The 22,541-nt window shown below is 48.7% G+C and overlaps 1 protein-coding gene across 7 annotated transcripts in view; it reads left to right on the top strand.

Annotated features, from left to right (window-relative positions):
* Positions 1-22,541, top strand: part of LOC144802186 (uncharacterized) — a 259,636-nt gene that overhangs the window by 148,590 nt on the left and 88,505 nt on the right. For all 7 annotated transcript variants that reach the window (XM_078671796.1, XM_078671793.1, XM_078671794.1 and 4 more), the window contains exon 8: positions 20,376-20,452. In XM_078671796.1, coding sequence (XP_078527922.1) covers positions 20,376-20,452 — 77 coding nt within the window. The remainder of the gene's footprint in view (positions 1-20,375; positions 20,453-22,541) is intronic.

The following is a 22,541-nucleotide window of genomic DNA, read 5'->3' as shown; positions in this document are numbered from 1 at the left end:
ATCCAACGCATCTGTCTTTGTGTTAGATGCCTGGCCGAAGTCATATACTGGAGGTTTCTATGGTCTGTGTACACAGTAACCTCATGACAGGCCCCCCACAAATATTGCCTCCACTCTTGGAAGGCGCGTTTAATGGCCAGTAGTTCCTTTTCGGCTATTGTATAGTTGTATTCAGCAGGGCTCAATTTCTTTGATAAATACGCTACGGGATGTAGCTGTCCTGTGAGTGCATTCCTCTGAGACAAAACTGCCCCTATAGCTTCATCCGAAGCGTCCGCTTGCACTACGAAGGGATGTTCCAGAACAGGGTGTGCCAACACAGGAGCCGTAACAAACGCTTTTTTTAAAGCTTGGAAAGCCCCCTCTGCTTCATCATTCCATACAAAGCGCACTCCCTTCCTCAACAACCTAGTGATAGGGACAGCCTTTTGCGAGAACTGATCAATAAAACGGCGATAATAGTTAGCAAATCCCAAAAAGCTTTGCACCTCCCGCACATTCTTAGGGACTGGCCACTCCTGCACCGCCTGGACCTTCCGGTCCGACATCTGTAACCCCTGCGAGCTGAGATTCACTCCCAGAAACTCCACCTCCTTAACCCCAAACTCGCATTTACTCAATTTTGCATACAAGCGGTGTTCCCTCAACTTATCCAAGACCGCTCTCACCTGTTCAGCATGACAGGATTCCTCCTGAGAGTATATCAGTATATCATCGATATACACTACCACAAAGCGGTCCAAATAGTCTTTAAGCACATCATTAATAAAAAATTGAAACGCCGCAGGGGCATTACAAAGCCCAAAGGGCATCACCGTGTACTCATAGAGACCAAATCGCGTCTTGAATGCCGTCTTCCATTCATCCCCCTCACGTACTCTGACCAGATGATAAGCCCCCCGCAAGTCCAAACGGGTAAAGATCTTTGCTTCCCTCACCTGGTCAAGCACGACAGAAATGAGGGGGAGAGGATAACGGTTCCGGATGGTATTCTTATTAAAGACGCGATAGTCCACGCAAGCCCTGAGATCCCCATTGGCCTTCGCTATGAAAAACAGAGGGGAGGCTGCCGGGGAGCGGGAAGGTCTGATGAACGGAGGTAGTGGTCGATATATTCCTTCAAGTGAGCTGTCTCAGGGACGGACAATGCATATATCCTACAAGATGGAATTGTAGCCCCCTCCACCAGATCGATGCAACAATCATACTCCCTGTGCGGAGGAAGGGTTTCCGCTTTCACCTCACTAAACACATCCCTGTATAGGCTATACGCTGCAGGGAGCTGTACATTCTTTTCCGCTGCTGTGGCTGCTACATAAGGAGTGGATAGAACTGCCCCGTGAACAGAAGGTCCGGACACCATGTGATCCTGACAAAACTCAGGCAAGAACTCAAAGGTTTTATGTTTCCAATTGATCACAGGATTGTGTCTACTTAGCCAGGGCATTCCCAGAATTACCTCATACTGGGGTGCCGCTATGATATTCAAAGACAACAGCTCGGAGTGAAGAACACCTCGCAGAACCACCGACAACCCTACCTCACTTGTTTTCTCGGTGATTAGTCCTGACCTCAAAGGCTTACCGTCCACCGCTAGAATCTCCTCGGGGTTCTCTCTCAGGACGCGAGGTAAGGCTAATCTAGACACCAATCCCTCATCGATAAAATTGCCCGTTGCCCCTGAATCCACCATAACCAGCACTTGATGACGTTCATTCTCGCATTCCAGCGTCATTCCAATTACCAAATGGGACTCTGTTTCCCCCACCTCAACGGTCGACAAGGAAGTCCGTTTCCATTCTGATTTCTCACCTATCCCCGGAATAGCATGTTCCCCCTGTTCATCACTGGGTGTCGTGGCAGAAACAGCTACTCTTTTGAACCTACTGTTACTAGAGGGTTTGGGCTTAGAGAGGCAGTCTCTCACAAAATGCCCCTTTTTCCCACAGTACATGCATAGCCCCTGGGTTCTCCTGGCTTCCCTCTCTACCCTCGACAACGGGGATCTGAGAGCTCCGATTTCCATAGGCTCTGCACTACTTTCAGGCCCTCCAGTGGGTTTAGAAGAGGTGCGATCGAAATGGAATGTACCTCTATCCCATCTTTTCCTAGAACCCCCTCTTTCTGACAAACGACCATCTAGCCTCAAAGCGAGATTGATCATGTCTACACAGGTTTTGGGCTGGGGGTCCACTTGAGCCACCACATCTTTTAACTCCTCCTTTAACCCTTGATAAAAAAGGGACATCCTCTTTTCCTCAGGCCATTCGGCCTCTGCCACTAATCTGTTAAACGAAGTTAGATAAGTAATCAACTCATTCCTTCCTTGCCTCAACTCCATAAGTTCCCTATCCACAGTGAACGAGGCAGCCCTACGATCGGATACTTTCTCGAATTCGGCTCTAAAAGCCGCCCAATCAGACAAAAGGGGATCATTATTCTTTACCAGCGGGACTGCCCAATTAGCTGCATCTCCCGCTAGATAGGAGATGGCAAAAGCCACCCTAGAATGATTAGTAGGGAAAGATGCGGGTTTACAAGAAAAATGTAACAAGACCTGGGTCAGAAAGACTTGTGTCTTCCGAGGGTCTCCTGTATACCTATCTGGTGTGGCCAAAGGAATGGGTGGGGGCACAGTCACCTGCACATTCGAGGCAGGAGATGAAGCGTTAAAAGGATTCCTGGACAACTGCTCAACCTTTTCTCTTAAGGCAGCTGTCTCTGCCTTTGAGGAGGCCAGCTCTTGCTGGACCAACACCAACGCATGCAGCACGTCCTCCATGGAGGCCATTATTGCTACCAACGAATCGGGCAGAGTGTAATTCTTGGGCTAGTGATTCTGTCAGGATCAGCACTCTGCAGGATTCGTTTGCAGCAATAAGCTCCCCCTCCGGACCTCCCAAACACCCTGACTGTAATACACAGGGTGTTCGAGTGATACGGTGAGGGAAAAACCCCGTAAACGGGGAAAACCCAAGGAAGGAAAGGAGGGGACAGCAGGGAAAGGAAGCTGTAAAACAAAAGAACAGGTTAGTACATTTCCTTATAACTACTCTCATTAAAGTCTCGCTAAAAGGACTAATCACCTGCATCAAACAAGAATCATTCTCCGCTCGACGGCCTTCATCCCTTTCCTCCAATCCCTATACAACACAAGGAACACAGTTAACACGTACAAGGATGACAACACCATGTACATCAGATATCACTGGTAGATTGTTTTCACGCACCCCCAGAGTGGCAACACTCTTCCTCCTAAAAATCCTACAGCCAAGACAGTCTTGCTATATTCCTGCTATCCAGCAGATCAAGGTATGCAAGCAACAGGAGGCTAAACTGCAGAGGCCAGGTTCCGTAAAGTGCGATATCAATTACTGCATTGAAATCTTTGCCTGGAACATGAGACCTCCTTTTTGACAAACCCAACCAAACACGGTGAGGTGTAGCACAATGCCACTGCCTCCCGCTTTGGGAATTGTAATCCGAATTCGAAGAACAAACACACGTCAAGAATTCATGACGGCAATGAGGAGATTATCTTCCCCCTTCATTCCGCCACTTGAAGCACCAAACCCAGAAAGGAACATAACTAAAGTAAACACTCGATAGACACGCCTTATCCAAAGACGTTATGAAAGTACAACAACACTGTACAGAGCCAGCTCTATGCGACTTGCAGATCCAGGCCAAAGTATATACTTGGTTCTCCTAGAAAACGATGAGCCCCACAATCAGGGAACAGTGTCGATAACGATACCTATCCGGGAACGTCCTCAACGCTGAGACCTACGCAGACCACTCTCCTTAGAAGGAGAACCGGAACTGAGAGCAGCCGCTCCCGCGGGGAAGTCCAGAATCACTAGCCCCGAGCAAGCCGCTCGGCAACGCTATATCGCGAGGGCTGCAAAGGGTCATGGGAAATGTAGTTCTTGGCCCGCAGTCCCTGGGAAATGTAGTTCGTAATGCAGGCGCGAGGGCTAGGACCTGACACAAACAGTGTGCTGATCAACATCTGATGTGATGCCAAGTTTGCTCTCTCCCACCACACCTAGCACAGATACAGCAACACAGCAACTCTCTTCTAACCGCCTCTCATCCATTGGACAATTTAGAACCTTACTACATGACCCACATGCTGCCCACCACCCCTGATTCATATACCTTCCGCCTTAAACACACGCAAACAATATAAGCAACATGCCACACCTCACAATTTTGCTTCCCCATGTCTACTTCACAACGATGTTACACCACGAAAACAGCACAGCACTTCAACTCACTCTCAAACACCATCTCCACCACATACACACCCATCAAAATGCCTTCTTAGCATGCTGGATGAGGAACATGATACAGAACAGCTACACAATTGCTATCCTAATACAGCTAATGCCAGCGCTAAAAACACACCTGCTACAAACCCACACAATACTGATTACACTTCTACAAAACAAAGTCCCACTATCAACAAAGGCCACTCTCTAAACTGTCCACTAATTAAGGCTCGAACCCTCTCTAAAAACAAGCACCACATCCACGACCTTCTCACAGATGGAAAACCAGACATACTATTCATAACCGAATCATGGTTGGGAGAGGATATGGCTCCAGTCCTGCATGAAGCCATTCCTCGAGGCTATCAAACAATCACCCAAAATCATACAGCCAAATAAGGAGGTGGTCTAGCTGTTGTATTCAGGCAAACAATACATATCACTAAAATTGACGACATCTCCATAAAGAATTGTGAGGCTCTTCTAACAAAATCCAATCCTACACTGTCTTCCTCCTGTAACTTCCTGCTCCTTTAAAGACCTCCACCTAGCATGCGACATTCCCAGACGCACTTCTGGACACAGTTTCAAACCTGATAACAATACACTCCAACCAATGTGTTCTGGGTGACCTCAACTTTTGGTTTGACAAACCCAATATGACCCATCCAAAAACAATAATCACAGGCCTAGACGCACTGAACCTGCATCAGATTGTCCACCACCAACACACATCGCTGGGCATATCCTAGATGTAATTTTTGCTAATACTGAACTAGTTACCTTTCAAACTATAACTCCAGTCACATGGTCAGACCACCACTTGCTTTCTTTCCAACATAAAACAACACTAAGCGACTCACCTAAAACTACCTTACATCCATCCACCTATCGGACGTGGAAAAAAGTCAATTTGGAACACTTAGAAACACAACTAACATCAAGTACAAAACCATAAATTCTGTTCAAAATCTATATGAGTGGCTTCAGGAAGCTTTTGACATCCTGATAGCACTCAGAAAACAAACAACAGAACAAAAGAAAAAAAGCGCCTTGGAGAAACATAGACATAAAAGACATAAAACAACAAATTAGAAAGCTGCAACATACCTGGCTCAAAACAAACACCAAACAAGACAAACTTCACCTACAGAAAATTAACAGATTATACAAGTCGGCTATCAAAAAAGCTGAGAAAAGGTACTATTCAGACAGAATTCAAAACATTAAATGTGCAAATAAAGAATTCTATAAAATACTCCATGAATTTCGCAAACCAAATTGCCTAGAAGGAACTCATCCTGTTACTCAAGATTTCACAGAGAAACTGGCAACTCATTACACGGACAAAGCAGACACGTTGGACTCGTACTTAAAACAGAAAGAAAGCACCAGCACTAACCCTTGTACAAAACAACAATCCAAGAATACTCTAACCAAGCCTCTCCATTCCTGCCGGCAGCCCTTCTGACCCCTGTCCACCACAAACTTTCAAGACAATTCTTTTAACCTCTGCTGGCACTCCAGTAAGAAGAATCATCAACAATTCCTTCACTACCGGACTATTTCCAGAAGAACTAAAAAAAATCCCACATACGCCCTTTACTAAAGAAAACAAACTTGGACCCGCTGAATCCTGACAACTACAGACCCATTACAAATGGACCTTTCCTGGGCAAAATAATAGAAAGAGCAGCATTCGCCCAGATGTCACAATTCATTGAAGAGAATGACATGCTTTCAGACTTCCGAACAGGATTCAGTCCGGTAAGAGGCACTGAATCTGCCCTCCTTGCCACCTGGGATGACCTGAAGAATACAGTTGACCGCAACCGGGTTGCTGCGCTACTCCTCTTGGACCTCTCAGCTGTCTTTGACATGGTTGACCATGACACTCTGAAACAAAGACTCTATGAAGCCGGCATAGAGGGAACTGCTCTTGACTGAATTGCGTCCTACCTTCGAAACAGAACCAATGTCATCCATACCCCACCTTTCTCGTCCAAACCGTACTCCACAAAAGCAGGGGTTCCTCAAGGTTCTATCATCTCGCCCATGCTTTTCACAACTACATGAAGTCATTACCAATACTGATCAATAAATTTCACCTCACGTGCTATAACTATGCAGATGACACGCAAATACTCCTTCAACTGGAATGCCCCAAAGACATTGGAAAATCACCAATTTTCAGCTGTCTCCGAGCCGTGGATCAGTGGATGACTTGGAGCCATCTCAAATCGAATGCATCAAAAATGGAAATACTCAGGTGTGGCAATTGGAAACATTACGACCTACTAGCCGCATGGCCTAATGAACTGGGATCACTGCCTAAAGTATCGAAGGAAGTAAGAAACCTCGGAATGACCATGGACTCCAAGCTGTCGATGAATGCCCAAGTGGACAAACTCGCAAGATCAAGCTGTGTCACTATAAAAACAGAGCCACAAATTTTCTCTCATTTGGGATTTCCACATAAGGTCCAAGCTTCCATCTCCCTTGTTCTGTCCAAGCTCGATTACGCCAATAGCCTATACCACGGATCACCTTTAATGACCATGAAAAGACTACAACGGATTCAGAACTCGGCTGCCAGACTACTCTTGCATATCAAACCGCGGAACCACATCTCCCCTGCCTTGAAAGCCCTGCATTGGTTACTGGTAGCCAGAAGATCCACGTTCAAGCTGCTTTGTATCACCCGCAAAGCAATACAGGGAATGGGACCGCTCTTCATCAGAAATAAAATCACCAAACACATTCAACAGAGGAACCTCCACTCTAAAGGAGCATCTCGCCTCAAAATCCCAAGATACAAGATAAAAACCATGGGTGGCGCATCCTTCTCTGTTCAAACTATGTAACTCTTTACCCCCCCCAACATAAGATCCACCGACAACCACCTTATCTTCAGAAAACTACTCAAGAATTGGCTCTTCCCCACATAAGCACCATACGCAGACAGAAATTTACATATAAACATTTGTTTTGACTATAGATATGTACCTATCTTAGTGTATTGCTTTGTATAAACATGTAGAATAATTATGTTGTTGAGAGAAAAAAAAATGATAAATAAATAAAAATCATCTTTGGTCTACATGCACTTACTTCCATTGTGCATCTATGTACCTTCCATGTACTTGGATCTGTGTGTCTGTTACTTTTCTCCTGAAAAAGCATATCCAATTCACTACCCTATTTCTCATTCTGTGCCTCTATCAATATCTTTAATCTACATATACTTACCTCTTTTATTTATCTTTATACTTTCAATGTACTTATGGATCTATATATTTATCACTTTTTTCTAATTTAGCATTTCCAATGCACTACCCTATCTCTCATCCTATACATCTATCAATATATGCTCTACATCCACTTTCTCATTTAGCTCAAACCCCATACCACTACTATGACCCCCAAAATAACCCTTTCTAGACTCTCCTACTCTACCCCTCCTTGCATCATCTGACACCTCTTTTACTATACCGATCCCCTAAAACAAGCCTTTCTAAACTCTTCCCTCTGACTCCTCCCCTCCAAAACTCATTTTTACTCATCCAAAAGCCTCCTCCTACTGCTAAGACCTAAAAACATTTAAAAAAATCCTTCACTCTTTTATCCCTCCACTATCCTTTTCAATCAAAATTAGCAGACCAACATGTTCACTTCTCAAATTCCATATTCAACTATACTAATTCACCACTAATGCTTTATGGCTTCCAGAGTAGCGTGCTACTCGCCAGTAAAACGTCTCAACACCCCAAGAGGGTTACAAGCGCTATATAAATGCAAACCTTTTCCCTTTTCTACCCCTCCCAACCCTTCTCAATCCAAATAACTGACTAACATATCCACCACTAAAATGACGTTCCTGTTTCACCATACTAATTCAACACTAATCCAGAGTAGCGTGCTACTTGCGCTTCAAAACACCATCAGAGGTAGCAAGCGCTATATAAATACAAACCTCTTTCCCTCTTCTATCCCGCCACCTACCCTTCTCTACCCAAATAACTGAATAACATATCCACTACTCAAATTACTTCATATTTTCCTAATCTAATTTTCAATACTAATCCTTTATGGGTTCCGGAGTGGCGTGCTACTCACCAGAAAAGCGCTAATACACCCATCAGGGGTAACAAGTGCTATATGAATGCAAACCTTTCTTCCCCTTTTATCCGTCAGCTATCCTTCTCACTCCAAATAACTGACTAATATCCACCACTGAAATTACTTTCATATTTCACCATATTCATTCACCACTAATCCTTTATGGGCTTCCTGAGTAGCGTGCTTCAACACCCCATCAGGGGTAACAAGCATTATATAAATACAAACCTTTTCTACTCCTCTGTCCTTCTGCTATCATTCCAAAACCAAATAACTGACTAACCTATCCACCACTTAAAATGTACTTGCATGTTTCACAATACTAATTCAACATTAATCCTCTATGGGTCCCGGAGAAGCGTGCTACTCGCCGAAAAAACGCTTTGATGCCTCGTAAGGGGTAGTAAGCGCTATATAAATGCAACCCCTGACCCTCCTGGTAGGTCGCTCCCCCTCCACGTAGCTCCGACTGTGTGCCCCTGCTGCCGCCGCCGACTCACTGGTAATTGTCCTTGGCTTCTGTGCCACTGCTCCCCCTCTCTGTGACCCCACAGAGCACATTTTGTGCTCTGTGCCACTCTTTGTTTTCCCCCCTTGTGCCCCTTTTGCCTGTGTGCCTCGTTTTTAGGGTCTGTGCCACTCGTTTTCCCCCCCTTTGTGCCCCTTTTACCTGTGTGACCCGTTTTTGTGCTCTGTGCCACTCTCCCCCCCCTTTTGTGCCCCTTTTGCCTGTGTGCCCAGTTTTTGTGCTCTGTGCCACTCGTTTTCCCTCTCTTTTGTGCCCCTTTTCCCTGTGTGCCCCATTTTTGTACTCTGTTCCACCCTTTCCCCCCTGTTGTGCCCCTTTTGCCTGTGTGCCCTGTTTTTGTGCTCTGTGCCACTTGTTCTTTTTCCCCCCTTTGTGCCCTTTTGCCTTCTGTACCCACTGCTCCCCCTCTCTGCGACCCCACAGAGCACATCTTGTGCTCTGTGCCACTCGTTTTTCCCCCCTTGTGCCCCTTTTGCCTGTGTGCCTCGTTACTGAGCTCTTTGCCACTCGTTTTTCCCCCTTTGTGCCCCTTTTGCCTGTGTGCCCCGTTTTTGTGCTCTGTGCCACTCGTTTTGCCCCTCCTTTTGTGCCCCTTTTGCCTGTGTGCCCAGTTTTGTGCTCTGTGCCACTCGTTCTTTTTCCCCCCTCTGTGCCCTTTTGCCTTCTGTACCACCCTTTTTTCCCTCCTGTGCCCCGCCCCCTGCCCACTCGCTCCTCCCGCCTCCCAGCTGCTCCTCCCTCCCACCTCCCCATATATGCCGGACGCTGTGCTGGCGCGCCGAAGGCAAGCCCGTCTGCGCCTGTCCGCGCTCAGCACCAAAACCCCTGGACCCCGCGAACGCCACAACTCCAGACTCCGCTACTACGCCAGCACCCTCCACGCCCTCAACGCCCGCCGAAACCACACCTACTTCCAGGCTGCCCCGAAACGGACCCATGGACCCTTCTCCTGTCGCACCTGCAGCTTCACCAGCAACAGAGCCACCAAACCTCCAAGGACTGGACCCAACCACCTCCGCTGCTTACTCCTCACCACCCGCTCCGCACGCAGTCGAGCTCTGGGATCTGCTCGACACTTCCGTCCCAGACGTGGCCTTCCTGACCGAGACCTGGTGGAACGACTCCTCGGCGCTCGACATCGCCATGGCCATCCCGGACGGCTACAAGATCACCCGCAAGGATCGCGCCAACGGAATTGTAGGAGGAATAGCCATCGTCCACAAGTCCACCCTCAAGTTCACCACCCACGCAGACGACACCCTCAACACCGCCGAACACCTGCACTTCCGGATCCACACCGACCCCAACACCACCCTCAGAGGAACACTCGTCTACAGACCCCCCGGGCTCAGTTCAGCGACTCCATCGCCAACCTCGCCAGCACTCACGCACTCGCCTCCACGGACTACATCCTCCTCGGGGACCTAAACTTCCACCTCGAGAACAACAACGACACCAACTCTGCCCCCCTGATCGACAACCTCGCAAACCTCGGCCTCAGACAACTCGTCACCGGACCCACCCACGCCGCCGGCCACACACTGAACCCCATCTTCTCCACAAGCACCCACGTCACCTTCAACCACACCACCGAACTCCACTGGACCGACCACGCTGCATCCATTTCACCTTCAAAAAACCAACCACGCACCACCGCACCCAACAGCTGCCTCGCCGCTGCTGGAGCAAAGTCACCGAAGATCAGCTGACCACCACCCTTGCCCAGAACCCACCCACCGACCCCACCAACCCAGACGCCGCAGCCCGCAACCTCACAGTGGATCGACGACTGCGCCAACATCCTTGCCCCGCTAAAGAAACCCTCTAACAACCACACCAGCAAGAGAGCCACCTGGTTCACCAATGAGCTCCAGACCTCCAAACGTGCATGCCGGAAACTGGAGAAAAAATGGCTCCACGAACACACACCGGACAGCCACGTAGCCCACAAGGACGCCACCCGCAGACATCACCACCTCATCAGACTAACCAAGAGATCCTCCTTCAAAGACCGCCTGGATAACCACGCACAAGACGGCAAAGAGCTCTTCAGCATCGTAAAGGAACTCTCCAACCCCAGCGCCAACGACGACGACATCCTGCCCTCACAAGAACTGTGCGACTCACTGGCCACCTTCTTCCACGCAAGATTGCTGACATCCACGACAGCTTCAACACTACGACCGCCCCGACTACACCAGACTCCACCTCCCCTGCGAACACCACCAGCACCAACCGCCTGACCTCCTGGTCCAAAGACGACGAGACACGCAAGGTCATGAACTCCATCCACTCAGGATCTCCGTCAGACGCGTGCCCACACCACGTATTCAACAAAACAGACTCAGCCATCGCACCCCAACTACGGAAGATCATCAACATCTCCTTCGAAACAGCAACATTCCGGGAAAGCGGGAAGCACGCCGAAATCAACGCCCTCCTCAAGAAGCCCAAGGTAGACCCCAAGGACCTCAAGAACTTCCGGCCCATCTCCCTGCTCCCGTTCCCGGCGAAGGTCATCGAGAAAATAGGCAACATACAATTGGCCCGCCATCTCGAAGACAACAACATCTTGGACCCGTCCCAATCCGGATTCAGACGAAACCACAGCACCGAGACAGCCCTCATTGCCGCCACAGAGGACGTCAGGCGCCAACTAGACAACGGCGAAACATCAGTCCTCATCCTCCTGGACCTCTTAGCCGCCTTCGACACGGTCTGCCATCGCACCCTAAAGAGACGCCTCCAAGAAGCCGGAATCCAAGAGAGGGCCCTCGACTGGACCACGTCCTTCCTCTCCGGCAGAACCCAGAGCAACCGCCTCCCACCCTTCCGATCCGAAGCCACCAACATCATCTGCGGCGTCCCCCAGGGCTCATCCCTCAGCCCGACAATGTTCAACGTCTACATGGCTCCCCTCGAACAAGTGGCCCGCCACCACGACCTCAATATCATCTCCTACGCCGACGACACCCAGCTCAGCCTCTCCCTCACCAAGGACCCACACACCGCCAAAACCAACCTCAATGAGGGAATGAAGGCTGTCGCCAACTGTATGAGAAGCAACCGTCTGAAACTGAACTCGGACAAGACGGAGGTCCTCATCCTCGGACCCACCCCCTCAGCCTGGGACGACTCCTGGTGGCTGACCACACTGGGTCCAGCACCGACATCCACCGACCATGCACGCAATCTAGGATTCACCCTCGACTCCTCCCTCTCCATGTCCAAACAGGTCAACGCCGTCTCCTCCTCCTGCTACAACACCCTCCGCTTGATGCGCAGGATCTATAAGTGGATCCCGACCGAAACTAAAAGAACGGTGACACAGGCCCTCGTCAGCAGCAGACTGGACTACGGCAACGCACTCTACGCAGGAATCCCAGCCAAACACCTACGACTACTACAACGCATCCAAAACGCCTCCGCCCGACTGATCCTCAACGTCCCCCGCCGCAGCCACATCACCTCCACCTAAGAGACCTACACTGGCTCCCCATCAACAAGAGGATCACCTTCAAGCTCCTCACCCACGCACACAAAGCACTCCACAACACCGGACCAACCTACCTGAACAGCAGACTCAGCTTCTACACTCCGACCTGCCAGCTCCGCCCTGCCAGCTCCGCCCTGCCAGCCTCGCCGCTGTCCCCCGCATCCAACGAATGACCTCTGGCGGCAGATCCTTCTCCTACCTCGCCGCCAAGACCTGGAACACCCACCCTGCCCACCTACGGCAGACTACTCGCCTTCAGAAGACTCCTCAAGACCTGGCTCTTCGAGCAGTAGCAGCACCCCCCTCAGCGCCTTGAGACCCTCACGGGTGAGTAGCGCGCTTTACAAGTACTCTGATTGATTGAATTACAATACAATACAATTTAATCCAAATCAGAGTGGTTCAAGTTATGAAGAATTCCATTTGAACTCAGTTCCTCTTTCTCTGGCTGTGCCCCTATCCCCTTGTGTCCTGAAGAAGAACCGCCGTAACTACATTATCAATCACGCACTCTTCTGGGTCGAAACGTCGACGTGCCTGTATAATCCACTCCCTACTCTCCATTCCACAGGAAAGGGAGATTAAGTCCTAGTTGTACTGAAGATTCATGGGCCTAGTGCTGGGTTTTTATTGAATTGGACATTTTTAGATAACTTGTACAGCACTGTATATATTTCACTCACAACACTTTGTCACTTTTAGATCACTTAATCACCTATGCACCGATTTTCAATAAGTTCTTTTTGATTGCTTGTGACAGCCTTAGTCTGTTATTATTACATTTTCCAAAAAATGGAAAAAGCAAAAATGTGATTACTCCTTCAATATATTGTTGTTTGATCAATTCAAAACTGGTATGTTTTTCTTTTGTCTTGTGTTAAACTATTGATTTAGTGTCAAAGCAATTGTTCCTTTCACTTTGAGTTCTATTACTGATTAAGTTTTAAAGCTATTTTTGTGCCCAACAGAACCAACATTACTTAATATTCTACACACCCAGGTTCTGAGGGGCACTGGGTTATCCCATTATACTTGATATATGCTTATTACAAGTCAGGTGGAATATGTGAGGTATTTACCCTATGTGGTAAATACCATTACCCTGAAGTAAGGTGTTTACCACTTTTGGTAAATACATCCTATTTCAAATGTTTAACTTCCAAATACTATTTCGCATGGTTGGCCTTTAATACACACCTTTTAATCCGATAAACCTAGGCAAGTTTGACCTGTTCGAATTTATCTGGGAAAACTCCAAGGGTGTGAGAATTATCACACTACTTGTAGTTCTATTCGCTGTGCGAACAGTCTTTTGCACAGGGATCAGAATTTCACCCTGCACTTGTAATCAGGGCCATAGTGCCTTTGGTGAATCGAGCACAGTAGGAGCATATTTTCAAAATGAGGAGACATGGCAACACTTGTGTAGAATACGAGCAGTGAGGATTAGGACAGCTTTCCTGCGAACAGCTCAATTTTTATCTAGATGGCGAAACTTCCCCATTAAAAAAATCCTTAACATAAAATGTCTTGGCTTAAAATTGAAGAATGAAATGCTCTCCATGCCTGCCCTACCCTGCTGTTCTGATAGATACATCTGCCTTGTGGATTCCTCACCTTGTGAATATCCCCCTTGCATCAGCAACATTCGGAAATTATTTTCGTAGCCTCGCGCCGACGTGGACTTGGACGTCATAGAGACACGGCATCGCACGCGACTCCGCTGACGTCACCGACGCCTATAGTAGGCCCACGCCGGCATGATGACATCAGTTCCCTTTTTCCGCATCGTCGACTCTAACGGTTTCAGGAATCTCAGTAGCCATTTGGTACTTTGTTGCCTTTTTGTTACTGCTTTCTGCTTCTTTGTTTCTTGTCTCTTCTACGATGTCGACAAAGAAGACCGGCTTCAAGCCCTGCAGGGAGTGCGGGAAAATGATGTCCATAACCGACCCGCACGAGGACTGCATTTGGTGTTTGAGCTCCGATCACGATGTGGATGGATGTACATCTTGTCGGAAGATGAACCCGAAGGCCCTGAGGCAGAGAGAGAGACCAAACTCCTTGTTGCAAAGCTGAAGGCTGGAGAAGGAAAATCTTTGAGGTCTCGTTCTCGAAGACCGAGGTCGAGGTCGAAGTCCAGATCCAGATCTCGAGAGAAGTCGTCTTCGAGGTCCGCTTCAGACCATGCTTCAAAGTCGAGAAGGAAGCATAAGAAGAAGAGTCATGAGTCTCGACGTCGTTCCGGTAAGGAGTCGGACTCGAGGTCGAGGTCACCGAAGAAGGTTCGTTCTAAGGTGGTTACGCTGGATGTCTCGGAACATGAAGGTGAGGCCTCTCCATCGGAGTCGCGGGTACAGTCACCGACTCCAGCTTCGAATCCGTCTCCGGCGCCATCCCCGGCCCAAGATGAGGAAGAGGTTCAGGTGGATGTGGATTCTGCGCCTGTCGAAGAGCCGAAACCGAACACTCCACAAGACCAGAAACAGCGATGCTCTCGCACACAAACACAAGGTATAATATTGGTAGTTATGTTGGTAAACATAAATAGCGACAAAGTAGACAGATGCAGATTCACGGGTAAATTTCATAAGGTGGGTTGTTTTAATAGGTCCACAACCAGCCGACACGTGTTTTGTCGTGTGGGAGTAGATCACAACGACTCTTCAGGGCTTGTGGCACAACCTACACGTATGCAGGTCCGGAAGAGAAAGAATCAGTGTAGATAAGGCTCAATATTTAATAATGGTATTCGTTCTGTAAATAGTTTTTACGGTCCGTTCCTCGGAAAACGGCGACCGGGAATACAGGAGGAGGGATGCCACGTATCAAGGCCTTCCTCCTTTCCCTACGCGGTCGGTCGGTTCAAGTCCTGACTGACAACACGACCGCGTTGTGGTATATCAACAAGCAGGGAGGAGTGGGGTCGCAGTGTCTCTGCAGAGAGGCTCTGCGCCTCTGGTCCTGGGTTCAAGTCCATCAGATTTGTCTGATGGCAAATCATCTGGCCGGAGTTCTGAACGTACGTGCAGACTGCCTCAGTCGTCAGTTCTCTGCCGACCACGAGTGGAGGCTTCACCCGGAGATGGTTCGTCACGTCTTTCGGACGTGGGGGACTCCTCAGGTGGACCTGTTTGCCACTCGCGAGAATGCTCACTGCCTGTCATTCTGCAATCTCCAGTATCCGATGCAAGGAGCCTTGGGGGATGCGTTTCAGTTGAGTTGGGGAAGTCAACTCCTTTACGCTTTTCCTCCCATACCCTTGATTCCTCGGGTTCTGAGGAAGATTCGCCAAGACCGGGCCCAAGTTATATTGGTCGCCCCGGATTGGCCAAGAAGGGTGTGGTACTCGGACCTTCTCCACCTCTCCTCTCACCCGCCGCTCCGTCTCCCTCACAGGGCAGACCTCCTCTCTCAGATGGAGGGGCAGGTTCTACACCCCCACCTCCAGACATTACACCTTCATGCCTGGAGATTGAACGGGGCAACCTGAGCTCTTTTTCTCTCCCACACGATGTGGTGGATGTCATTCTTTCAGCTAGATGTGACTCCACTAAGTCCATCTATTCGTATAGGTGGTCTAGATTTGCCATCTGGTGTGGAGAGAAGTCTGTAGACCCTTTGAAAGCCCATTTATCTGATATTCTCCAGTTTTCTCTCTCTTTGGCACAGCAAGGACTTGCTGTTGCCACAGTCAAGGGCTATCTATCGGCTTTGTCGGCGTTTATATGTTTGCCGGACCAGCCTTCTCTTTTCAAATCTGTAGTTTTAAGATTTTTGAAGGGTCTCACTAATAAATTCCCTCCTACTCCCTTTATTGTGCCTCAATGGGACTTAAATCTTGTTTTAACATACTTGATGGGTGCTCCCTTTGAGCCCTTACACAAGTGTCCTATGAGGCTTTTGACTTTTAAGACAGTCTTCCTGGTTGCAATTACTTCGGCAAGGAGCTTCAAGCTCTTAGTTCCAAGCCCCCTTTCTTGACCATTCATGCTGATCGAATTGTTCTTAGGACCAGGGCTGCTTTTCTCCCTAAGGTGGTGACTCCCTTTCACCTAGGACAATCCATTACCCTCCCTACCTTTTATCCTCCCCCTCACCCTTCCAAGGAGGAGGAGAGGTTACACCGTCTGGATCCTAGAAGGGCGGTGTCTTTTTACCTGGACAGAACTAAAGACTGTTGTGTGGATGACCAGCTCTTCATTGGTTTTGCTGGCTGCAAGAAAGGAAGAGCGGTTCATAAAAGAACTCTTTCAAGATGGATCATCCTCTGTATAAATATCTGATACTCTTTGGCCGGTAAGGAACCTCCAGAGGGTATAAGGGCTCATTCTACAAGAGCTAAGTCGTCAACCTCGACTTTGTCTAGAGGTGTTCCTGTAGAGGATATTTGTAGGACTGCTACTTGGTCCTCCCTCCACACTTTTGCGAAGCATTACTGCTTGGACTCTGAGGTGAGGAGGGACGGCCATTTTGCGCGCTCTGTCCTCCAGGATTTTCTGGTTTAGGAGAGTGGACACCCTCCTCCGGGAGTGGGCACTCCTGTGGGACTCTATTCACAAGGTGAGGAATCCACAAGGCAGATGTATCTATCAGAAGAACAAGTTACTTACCTTCGGTAACGCTTTTCCTGGTAGATACAGTATCTGCCTGTGGATTCCTCACTGAGCCACCCGCCTTCCCGTTGTCCACTCTTCTATACCGGATTAACTGTATTGTATTTGTTTTATGGTCAAAGAAAATGTGTTATTTCAAGTGTTTTCTTGCATTGACTTCACACTGTGTGTGTTACTTTGACTGTTGTGTACTGTGTATGCTATGTATATTTCTACTGTCATTGGTCCGTCCGTGTGCCTCGAAGGCACGGAAAAAAGGGCGGAACTGATGTCATCACGCCGGCGTGGGCCTAATATAGGCGTCGGTGACGTCAGCGGAGTCGCGTGCGATGCCGTGTCTCTGACGTCCAAGTCCACGTCGGCGCGAGGCTACGAAAAGAATTTCCGAATGTTGCTGACGCAAGGGGGATATTCACAAGGTGAGGAATCCACAGGCAGATACTGTATCTACCAGAAAAAGCGTTACCGAAGGTAAGTAACTTGTTGTTCAGGCATCAGTCAGGAGCAGGGTTAGAATTACCCCCAGGTGTCAGACTGGAACCGGAGAATTTTTTTGTTAGCAGTACCCCTCTGCGTCGAAAGGTGGCGTTGGTCAGCTCCGCGTTTGGCGATGGCGTTGTGGTCGCCGGGATGACGTTGCAGTAGCTACTCAGACGCCTCCCTTGCGCGCTGATGTCAGTTCTTTCTTTTTCTACGCCAGCCAGCACAAATCCGGAACTGTACCTCCAGTCACTTTTTGACTGACTTTTTTTCGACTATGTTTTTTGAGTCCATCGACTCCTGGTGCACGCAGGGATGTCCAGTTGTCCTTGGCCCGGCTTCAAGGCTTGCGACACCTGTCGCAAGCTGATATCGGTTACGGACCCGCATTGCATGTGCCTGTGGTGTCTGGAGCGCGACCACAATACCAAGTCATGCTCCAACTGCCGGACCATGAATCTGAAGTCTTTGCGGGAGCGGTCCCTTAAGCCGCTCGAGGCCCGGCAGTCTGCTCCGCACCGTTCGAGGTCCCAGTCACGTGGGATGTCGAAGGACCGCTCGGGGAGTCACCACCCCATATCATCGAAGTCTTCGCACTCCTTAGATAAGCCGAAGTACAAGAAGTCGAAGAAGCATTGTCGCTCTTCGACGCAACCAGGGATGCAGACTGTGCCCGTCCTGCGGCTCCACGTGCAGAGCCTGAGTGGTCGACTCAGAGATTCCCCCCTTTTCCGGAGCCGGAGCAACCCCTGCCCAGCTTCGGAGTTTCTACGAAGTGATGCATGCCATCTTTGTGCAACCTGACTCCGCCGGCCCGCCTTCGGCCCCGCGGACTCGGCCGGTGGCCCAGGGCCTTCGCCGTTGGCGGCTCCAGCCCCAGCACCACAGGGTAGACCTTGTAACACCTCCCCCGGCGCCAATTCCACCAGCAAAACGTCCGCTTCCAACTCCGGCTAGGCAGCGCTTTTCATCGTGAGTAGAGTTTCGGTCTTCTATATGCCTTTCCACCTATACCATTTCTACCAAGAGTGCTGAAGATGATCAAGCGCAACCGTGCCCAAATTATTCTTGTGGCTCCGGATTGGGCACAAAGAGTCTGGTATCCCGAGCTGTTACACATGGCCATTGATCCTCTGATCAGACTGCCTCTTAGGGAGAATCTTCTGGCGCAGCAGCAGAGGACTGTCCTCCACCCAAACCTGTCCAGCATCCTCCTCCTTGCGTGGAGATTGAGCGGTGACAGTTGACAACCTTCGACCTTCCTCCAGAATCTGTGATGTTATCTTGGCAGCCATGAGTCCCTCCACTAAGACAGTATACACCTTCAGATGTAACAAATTTGTGGCATGGTGCGCAGCAAAGGCTGTGGATTCCTTTCCTGCCCCTCTTTCTGAGGTTCTCTTGTTCCTCCTTTCTTTGGCCCAGCTGGGCTCTGCTCTGGGCACTCTTAAGGACTATCTCTCATCCATTTCTGCCTTTCTTAGGCTTCCCGATTAGCCTTCTCTTTTCAAGTCCCCTGTTGTAATCCGCCCTTCTTAAGGGCATTACTCCTTTTCCTCCTGTTCCCTTCGTAATGCCTTAGTGGGACTTGAATTTAGTTCTTACTTATCTTATTTATGCTCCCTTTAAGCCGCTACATAATTATCCTCTCAGACTTCTCACTTTAAAGACTGCCTTTCTGGTTGCCATCACCTCTGCTCCCAGGGTGAGTGAGCTCCAAGCTCTTTCTTCAAAACCTCCTTTTCTGGCGGTTCATCGGGACAAACTTGTCCTTCCCACTCGACCCTCTTTTCTTCCCAAAGTGGTTACTTCTTTCCATATTGGTTAAACCATCACTTAGCCCACCTTCTTTCCGCCTCTGCATCCTTCTGAGGTGGAAGAGAGGCTCCGTCGTCTGGATCCAAAACGTGCGCTTTCTTTTTTATTTGGATCGCACCAAGCAATTCCGGTGGATGACCTGCTCATTGTTGGCAATGTCGGTGCCAAAAAAGGTCGGGCCGGGCACAAACTGACTATCTCCAGGTGGGTTGTTTTGTGCATTAAAACTTGCTACTCTTTGGCAAAGAAGGAGCCTCCAGTAGGGCTGCATGCTTATTCTACCAGGGAGACGGCAGCTACCACTGCTTTGGGACGGAGGGGTCCCCCCTTAATGACTTCTGTGAGGCAGCTACGTTGGCATCTCTGCACACGTTCACAAAATACTACTGCCTGGACAGCCAAGTCCGGAGAGACAGCTTCTTTAGCCGTTCTGTTCTCCAGGACTTTCTGGTGTGAACTTGGTTCGCAGAACCACCTCCGGGCTTGGTACTGCTGAGCTATCTATTCTGAAGGGAAGGAATCTATAACTAATTGTCTCTTTCAGGATGAACAAGCTACTTACCTTCGGTAATAATATAGCTGTAAAAGACCTAGCTATAGATTCCTTACCGCCCCACCCATCCTCCCCGTTCTGCGAACTGCCTTCTATGGTCAGGGAATCCCTTTCAGGGCCCAAGTTTTGTGCACCTGTGGTCAGTGTCTTGCATGGCTCTGCCCTTCTGGTGTGGAATGTTGTGTAAAAGATCTGACATCAGTGCGCGAGGGCGGCGTCTGAGTAGCTACCACGACGTCATCCCAGCGACCACGACGCCAACGACGAATGCAGAGCCGACCGACGCCACCTTTCGACGCGCAGGGGTACTGCTGACAATTTCTTTTTTCATTGTCTGACGCCTGGGGGTAATTCTAAAGGTAAGGAATCTATAACTAATCTACGTCTCTTACAGATATATTGTTACCGAAAGTAAGTTGCTTGTTCTTTAGGTTCAATATTGTACCTTTGATTTCCCTCACTGAGATGTGACAGTGTTTATTCTTCACAGGCCGGCAAGAAGAGGACCTGATCCAGCACATGTCTGACAGCCATGAGGCAAGGCGAGGACATGACCGAAACAGTAAGGTAGGGTGAAGGGATCATTGTATCTATATGTATGTATGAATGTATGTATAGTGAACGTAGCCAAAATATAGAGGATCAAGGACAAGCATAAAGTCTGTGAATGATAGCAGACATAACTATTTGTTGTGCAGCTTCAACACTCTCCTAAATTGAAGCAGTGTTCAGGTGGTCCTGATGGATACAGGGATGTTGTTCCAGATCCTGGGTACAAGGATGGAAAAGCCTGCTGCCCTGTTTTTTAGGTTTGCCTACGCAGCGTTCAAGCGCTGCTTTGGAGTGACCTCTGGCAATCACTCCTTACTTTTTAGAAAAAAAGTGCATGTACTGCACTGTTTCCAATCCCTACTCATGCATGTATAGCGTTTACCTTGCGGGAGCGAGCAGCGGCGCCATTTGTTTGCAATTATCGCGCCTGGTGCTGCTCGCTCCCGCAAGGTAAAGGCTGTCCATGGACTTCCAGCAGCGCTTCTCTGAATTTACTGTGAGTGGTGAACACATGTCCCTAGTCTGCAGACCTCGGACTTGTTATAACAACAGACAACAGATGAGGTTGTGGGATGGCTCCAGGGCAGACTTTGCTGAGTTTCACCATAGACACCCCCCCCTCGCCTTAGGCTATTTGTAGGCTAAGCCGTTTTGTAACGCCTTAGCATTAGTGTTTGTAACCGATGCCGCGTTTCCTATGGTACGTTTATAATGCACATCGGCTGTTTGTGTTTATGCTGAGTAACGCAGCAGGCATGGACTTTTCCCCATCCCTACCTTCCACTGAGTTCTATCGCGTTACCGTTTCTCCCACTTAATTCGCCGACACTTTTGCACCACTCCGCAATACGAAAAGCTAAGGAGCTGTGTTATCCTGCCAACATACATTTTCTGTGCAACACGACTTCTTGGTTTCTAAAGCAGCTATTTTTGAGTTTAAAAGTAGGAGCAGTACTTGCAAGTACGTGTTGGAAGACAATTTCAATAATATTGAACAGATTCTCGGTTCCCAGGTATTCCAGGTCTGGTTTCCCTTTCGCACAGCAGTAAAGTGAAAAAAAGACTTCTGCTGCAGGACACACAGTTAAAAGCACCATGGTTAAACTTTCTCAGTCCTCAGTGGCTTTTTCTAGGGGTGTGTAAACTTGCCATGTTTTTCACTGTGCCGTCTGTATGTGAAAATCGAAATGGTTCTGCTCAAGATATGCTTTGCCCAAACCAGATAGTTTGCATAGGCGCGCAATGCCCATTGAGCTCATTGTGCTTCAGCCACCCAACCCCTCGTGTGTATCAGCCCGGGCTGAGACAGCTTCACGGGCACACACACAGCCGCACCCGAGTACTTCACAGGTCTTCAAAAGACCATTTGCTTGATAATGACGCTTCGTTATTTTTCACCGTGAAAATAATGTAAATCACAGGTGTGCTGGCATTAAATATGCACATACAGCAGGCGCACTGAGGGGCAGTTTGAGTATTTGGTAGAAGTGTTGGCTGCGTTTTGGAGGGATGGGGGTCGTTTGCGCTATTTTTTCTAAAGCAGCTATTTTTGAGTTTAAAAGTAGGAGCAGAAAGTACACTTGTGTACCTTTCTCACGTGCAAGTACGTGTTAGAAGACAATTTCAATAATATTGAACAGATTCTCGGTTCCTAGGTATCCCAGGTATGGTTCCCTTTCGCACAGCAGTAAAGTGCAAACAAGCATTGGCATAGCCAATAGGTCTCGCCTTTGGGACCTTTATAAGTGTTTGGTTATCCAGCACAATATCCTTGGTGCAACAACCTCATCTGTTGCATGGCTAAACACTTATGAGGTCCCAAAGGCGAGTCCTATTGGCTTTGCCAATGCTTGTTCTTTTTTACACTTCTTAGTCTGCTGTATGATGATGAGCAGGTCAGCTATTGAAGCAGGGGTACTGGTGGTGATAGCTTTGTAAATGATGCAGCTGGTTTTGAAGAAAGCTTTTGCCAGCAAGCGGAGCCAGGAGGAGAGTGATCATATTTCTTCAGGCCCTGGATGAAACATGCGGCGGCGTGTAGGATGCCCATATAGGGTGCTAATGAGGAGTATGGGAGGCCATGGAGCAGTGCATTAGTGCGAGG

The sequence above is a fragment of the Lissotriton helveticus genome, chromosome 1_2 (genome assembly GCF_964261635.1).
Source record: "Lissotriton helveticus chromosome 1_2, aLisHel1.1, whole genome shotgun sequence".
Lineage (NCBI taxonomy): Eukaryota > Metazoa > Chordata > Amphibia > Caudata > Salamandridae > Lissotriton > Lissotriton helveticus.
The sequence above is the reverse complement of the archived record's forward strand: the minus strand, read 5'-3'. Positions and strand labels throughout refer to the sequence as shown.